Genomic DNA, 6,000 nt, shown 5'->3' on the forward strand with positions numbered 1-6,000 from the left:
ATTATTCTTTTACTGTCATTTGCATTTCCATAACATCCACAATGTCCAAACACATATCTGTTTCCATATTTAGTTAGACTTGCACATGTATCAAGTCTCTCTGCAGGCCTTCTTATTTAAAACTCATCTGGGCTTACTTTGAGGTAGTCTGTAACTGTACCAAGCCAAATCAAGCCAAAATGAAATAATATACACAAGAGTTTAAATTAATTTGATGAAAAATATATAAACACTCACCCCTTCCAAACAGTTTGAGAAACCATTCCAACATCCATGTTTACACAAGAGACAATAAATAGGGCTTACTATTCACTCATTTACATAGAGTTATTTCAGTAGCTTGGCTGTTCAGCAGATGGTTCAGAAGGTAGAGTTGCATTTTTATGTTTTCAACTCTACAGGTTCTGGGTTTAGTCTTTTCTGATGATTTATCCAGGCATTTGCTTGTTCCACTCATGTTATACAGATGGACTAAAACTGAGTTCTCTCTGCAGAACTTCAGAGAAGCAGCCTTCTACACAAAGTGTAGGAGATGTTGGTTGGTACATATCCATTCCCCTTCAGATAACTGGGATTACATTTGTTGATCCTACACGGTCATTAGTGCCCACACCCTGCTGAGGTACAGCTGTCTTTTGCAGCACTTCCAGGTTCATCAAATGATGTTTTCATGGGTTAGGAGCCTCATGCTGCTTTCTACACCCATTTAATAAGACAAACAAAAAGCTCATTATCCAACCTGCTAATCAATGCCTGCCTGTATACATATATATGTATATATATAAAACAGGAATAAGATGAATGCAGGTTGGTGATACCCTTGGGTTAGATCCCAACAGAAGCTTCATGTGTACACAGTGTTTCAGTAAATACAATTCTTTTGTTCCACTGCTTTGCATGTGTATCTATTACCATTTCTTTGCGTTAAAACACTTCTGGGTGCCTAGCTGCTGTTGTATATATAATGTTTACCTCCTTGTTAAAATTAAGTGTAATTGCAAAGTGATGTAAGAGTAACAGCATGTAATTGGGAAGGTAGAAGGATTTGCTATTGTCAGTTCAGAACACTATAATGAGAGTAAGATCTAATAGTATCTCCTTTGATGGCTTGTGAATTTATTCATCTGCAAAAAACTGATGTTTTTCTAAGGTTTCCAATCTTTCAGTTTCTTTTATAGATGTTGACAGAAGCACAGGCTTCCATCTGTATATAGTGTTACCTGTAAATAAAGCCATGAACGCAAAACAACTGCCTAGAGATTTGAAGTAAGAAGTGGCAATTCTGACTGAGATTACCATTTGCAATACGCCATCGACATCTGTTTGCCTGTGCTGTGGCAGGGGTACTGACTGCTTTTCTTGAACAATTTCAAAGCAAGTTTTATACCTCAGATTTTCTTTGCTCCTATCCCCTTTTGAAAAATCCAATTTTGAATTCACTGTCACTGGTATAAGGAAAAGCTGCACTATTTCATTAATATATTTTTCCTAACTCAGCAGGTCAGATATAGTCCTTAAAATCTTTACATGTCTTTTTATCAGCTCAGATTTCACAGGGTTTTAGGCAGACAGCAACAGAAATATTCTGAGAAGGCTGAGTGGTGAGGTGGGACAAGGTAACAAAGTGAAGCAGCACTCCTTGGCAAGGTTGTGTTCAGATCCTGCTGTGGCTCCCTTCACCTGAATGCTGGAGCATCTCTGAAATATTCAGTAACTGTAATAACCGTAACAATATCCTACTTCTCCAACCACTGAGGAAATACTCTGTTAGTTTATATGTGCTCCTGAGAGAGATGACCTTATAAAGGGGAAGATCAGTCAGCAGATGAGAATTTGATGTTAATGTTCTCAACACCAAAGGTCATATGCACACACAGGAGTGCATGTGTTTTTTGGGGGAAAGGAAAAATCTGTGGACTTAAATTGTAGGTCAGTTGTTACATACGCAGGCAGATATGTGCAAAGGCTTCTATAAAGTTCTTGAATAGAAAGACTCAACTTTAATGCAAATCTGCATTTTAGCGTGATTCATCTTTAATGGGTAAAACCCCAAGCTGCTGCTTTCTTGTTTTATTCATGTACTGGTTGCAAAGTCTGGAATCCCAGAAGCTGTGGCATGAATATAGGTGTGGAGCCTGATCCAGAAATTTAACACCCTCCATACTTCACCCAAGAAAAAACCCAAAAGAACAGAACATAAAATGTCTTAATACCTTGTGAATTTAGCCTTTGTTGTCCAGATAGGAGACAACCTACAAATAATGGGTGCCAAGGACATGCTTTAGAATGTCTGGTTTTGGAGTGATTAGCAGAAGGGAAAATTCATGTTACTGCATGCAAGTGAAGTTCTATATGGACCCATTTGTACAAGTTACAGATGAGATGGAGGAATATATTATGCTTTAAATGTATCTTTTACCCAGATACATGTCATTTTCTGTGATTTGTGAATACCTACTGTACTGGTTTGGGCTGATTATCCAAATCCCTGAGATACTGGGGCAGAATTCAGGCAAGCATGAGCTGCATAATGAACAAATCTTCTGCTGACGATTGATCTTGGTTCTAGTCACATGTTAAGGATAGATGTTACAGGAACTCTGCACGGTGTTGTTTGTTGACTTCTTTTGTTCCTCCCCAAGATATGTAGTTGGTGTCTTTATGGGCAGCCCTCATATCAGAAATATTTTCTTTATTGAATGGTGGCTTTTAAAGTAAGAGTAAAGCACATGTCCATATTCTCTGCTAGTCAATGTGAAAAAAAATAACCAAAGCAAAGCAAACAACATATAAGCTGTAGATGTAATATTCATATCATTAGAGTTTCAAAAGGATATCAATGTTTTTTTTGCAGAAAACTGAACTCTGATTTCACTGAACAATGAGCTGGAGCAACTACTTTGGAATGCACTGAGATAAAACATCTTAACATAATTAGCCTAAGCTTGGAGTATACGATGAACTGATAAACTTAGTCTCTTGCTGTCTGCTATTTGGCATTTTTGACAATCATTATCATCTTCTATATGCTGAATTTAGCATTTCTTATTGTACATGTTTATTTTAAAATGCTTTGGGAAGATGCTGGTTTAATTTTTCCTAATCTAATTTAAATGCAAATTATAAACACTCACATGATGCTGTGTGTATATAATTAAGTGTCATTATATACTACATGAATCATTGAAAAAGCCCTAGAGAGCCATTCCACTATGTAAAGCATGACTTATATTGAAAAGCTGCCAAGTGACTTGTGGTTTTGTGATTAAGTGTTTGTACTTATAAAATCTCTTTTGAATTGTAGGTCAACAGATTATGGGACAACGTATGAGAAACTGAATGATAAAGTTGGTCTGAAGACTATTTTGAGCTACTTGTATGTTTGCCCGACAAACAAACGTAAGGTAGGTGATAATGTGGTTGGCTCGTTTTGGCTTTATGATGCAATTTGTGTCCTGGAAATCTCTTCCAATTTTCTCAATATGTGTTACTATTTAAATTGGAGAAATCTGTCTCTCCTCCCTTGAAAAAATGTGTAGCTTTATCAAAATATAAACCAAATTATACCATCTATACCATCTACCAGTATACTTTAGGCAACATGCTTTAGCTAAAGATGGCTGTTAAATGGATAGGCATAATAGATATCATGCATTTAATTGTTTGCTTACCTTCTGGATGGTGATGATTTTGTTGTCTGAAAGGGAGACAGACTCGTTAAAATGGCAGAAATGCATCTACAGTGACCAGATTGTATGTAACATTATTTGTCTTTTAAGTGCTCCCAATAGTGAACTGAACAGGATTTGACAAATTCCTGCAGAGAAAATGCCTTCCGGAGCCCAGAAGGTTTTAATCATTCAGACACCCTACTGACTAACAATTTACTAAGAATTTATAACGCTCACATATTCATAAAAGGCATCTGGATGCCTTCCTTGAGATACACTTTTGACAGAATTTTTGTAATTTGATGGTAATAGGAAGTCTGAAACAGAGTTCATAACGATAATGACAACTTGTACTCTCACATATGCTATGTGACATATCGATATGCTACTAAACAATATTGTGTTTAAAGACCCTCCTTTGCACGCCCTTTAAAAAAGGTTTTAACTCTCATATTTGGTAATAGGCAAGCATTACTTACTGGTGTTTTGGTGTAGAAACTAAATAATAGTTTAAGTCATACTGAAATTACTAGCAAATTCATTTCAGATTTCCTCATACGTTCAGGAAAAAAAAGAATGAAAATAAAATGAAAATGTGATTAAATAAATGGCAGTAGTGTGACACCATTATCCTCTTGGCTTACTAGTTATGAGGCTACAGTGCATATGCAGTGGGTGGAAAGCCCAATTCCAGCTCATTTCCAGAGGGAATACGAAACTGGCTAGAGTAGTTTTCTCGTCCTTGCTTTCAGTCCTTGTACATAGTGCAGCTTATTACAGTCAGAACTGAATTGCCTGTGCAGAAAGTACTAGTAAAGACTTACCTCTAAAGGAGGCTGTGTATATTTGGGCAGCTGAGGTCACTGTGATGCCGTTTTCATTATACTGAAACAGTTATGTGATCTTTAAGACAGACTGTGAAAGGAAGAGAGGGAGCTGTCCTAACCAGAAAGGACAATGTTTAGCTTTGGTCTCTTGTAGTTCATCTTTAACTCTTTGTTCAAAAGAAAGAGACACTTCTAGGCATGAGTCATTCGCCCTATTAACAAATTGAACCTAGGATAATAAAAAACATGTCCCAGTGTCACCTGCTTTCACCCATGGACTGTCAGTGGAAGTCTGTACCACCAGCTGAGATGTAGACATATTGCAGGGTATACTCCATCCTACCCTCTACTCCCCCACCTGAGAATAATGCTTTGTTCATAACCAAGAAACCTTTCATTGATGTTCAAGGACTTTCCTCCTTCCCTTGATGGAACAGCATTTGCAAACACTGGAGCATAAAACTAGGGTGGACTTTTAAGATAATGCATTCCACTTCCTTGCTACAGGCAGCTGCCTCATGTGGTCCTAATATGACAGCTGTCAGGTGCTTTCTTAATGGTATACTGATTAATGGATCGTAACTGTGGAATTCCAGTCCTTATATATTCTGACAAATTTAAGTTTTGCTGGAAGACCCTCAGAAAAAAAATTGGCCAACATTTAACCTTTGTAAAAATTGCTGATTGATTCCTCATATCTACCTACATTGCTTTGATTATACAACACTGGAGAAAGGTGTAGGGGTGGAGAAGTAGTTGTAGGTCAAAACAAAGAAGAAACAGTATGAGTTCAAGTCTTCTTATGAAAGTCAAATTAAATTGCAGTTAAATGGTTTCAAATTAGTGGAGAGATGTCGTCTCATTGCAGCTGACCCGTGATGAAGATATGAAGCTGTTCTCTAGAAGCTAAAGAGTGAAATTATCAGATCACTTAAATGACCTTCAGCTTTGAGGTTTGAAAGATGGTCTCCTGAAACAAAAACTGTGATGTGGAGAATTACATATGTGTCTATCTCTAAAATCATGCCAGATGTTCATTGTGGAGAGATAATGTTGTTCTCTAGAACTAAGGGTTTCAGCTGGGCAAAATCTGCAGGATCCCTTAGCTTTTGTGCTGCAAAGAAATCTAAGAAGAAACCAAAAGTTTTGCAAGCTTGTTAAGGCAAATGGAGTGCAGGCTGGCTCTGAAAAGCCTTCATCACCTCTGGCTGCACCTTCCCACTCCCTTCCTTGCACTGCCACCCTTGTTTGTGTAGCCATCTGGTGAGCTGGATCGAGGACTGCTCTGCCTGAAAACTAATGTCTTTCCAGCTCAAAACCCAAATAGATGAAAGGAAAATTATTTCAGGTGGAAGTGTGGAACCGTCTGTTCTGGCAGTAGGCTGCACTAAAGTTGGCCTGTAATCAATATGGGACAGTGCCAGAGGAAAGCTGCAACACCTGGGATGAGATGACCTATGTAGTGGCCTAAGATTGAATTTTCCGAAACTTATTTCAGCAGG

At 37.8% G+C, this 6,000-nt stretch overlaps 1 protein-coding gene across 1 annotated transcript in view; it reads left to right on the top strand.

Annotated features, from left to right (window-relative positions):
- SORCS1 (sortilin-related VPS10 domain containing receptor 1) overlaps nucleotides 1-6,000 on the top strand; it is a gene marked incomplete at its 5' end in the record, with an annotated part of 199,449 nt that overhangs the window by 33,969 nt on the left and 159,480 nt on the right. The window contains one exon of the mRNA XM_009078866.1: nucleotides 3,305-3,404. Coding sequence (XP_009077114.1) covers nucleotides 3,305-3,404 — 100 coding nt within the window. The remainder of the gene's footprint in view (nucleotides 1-3,304; nucleotides 3,405-6,000) is intronic.

The sequence above is a fragment of the Acanthisitta chloris genome, unplaced genomic scaffold, assembly GCF_000695815.1.
Source record: "Acanthisitta chloris isolate BGI_N310 unplaced genomic scaffold, ASM69581v1 scaffold11127, whole genome shotgun sequence".
NCBI lineage: Eukaryota > Metazoa > Chordata > Aves > Passeriformes > Acanthisittidae > Acanthisitta > Acanthisitta chloris.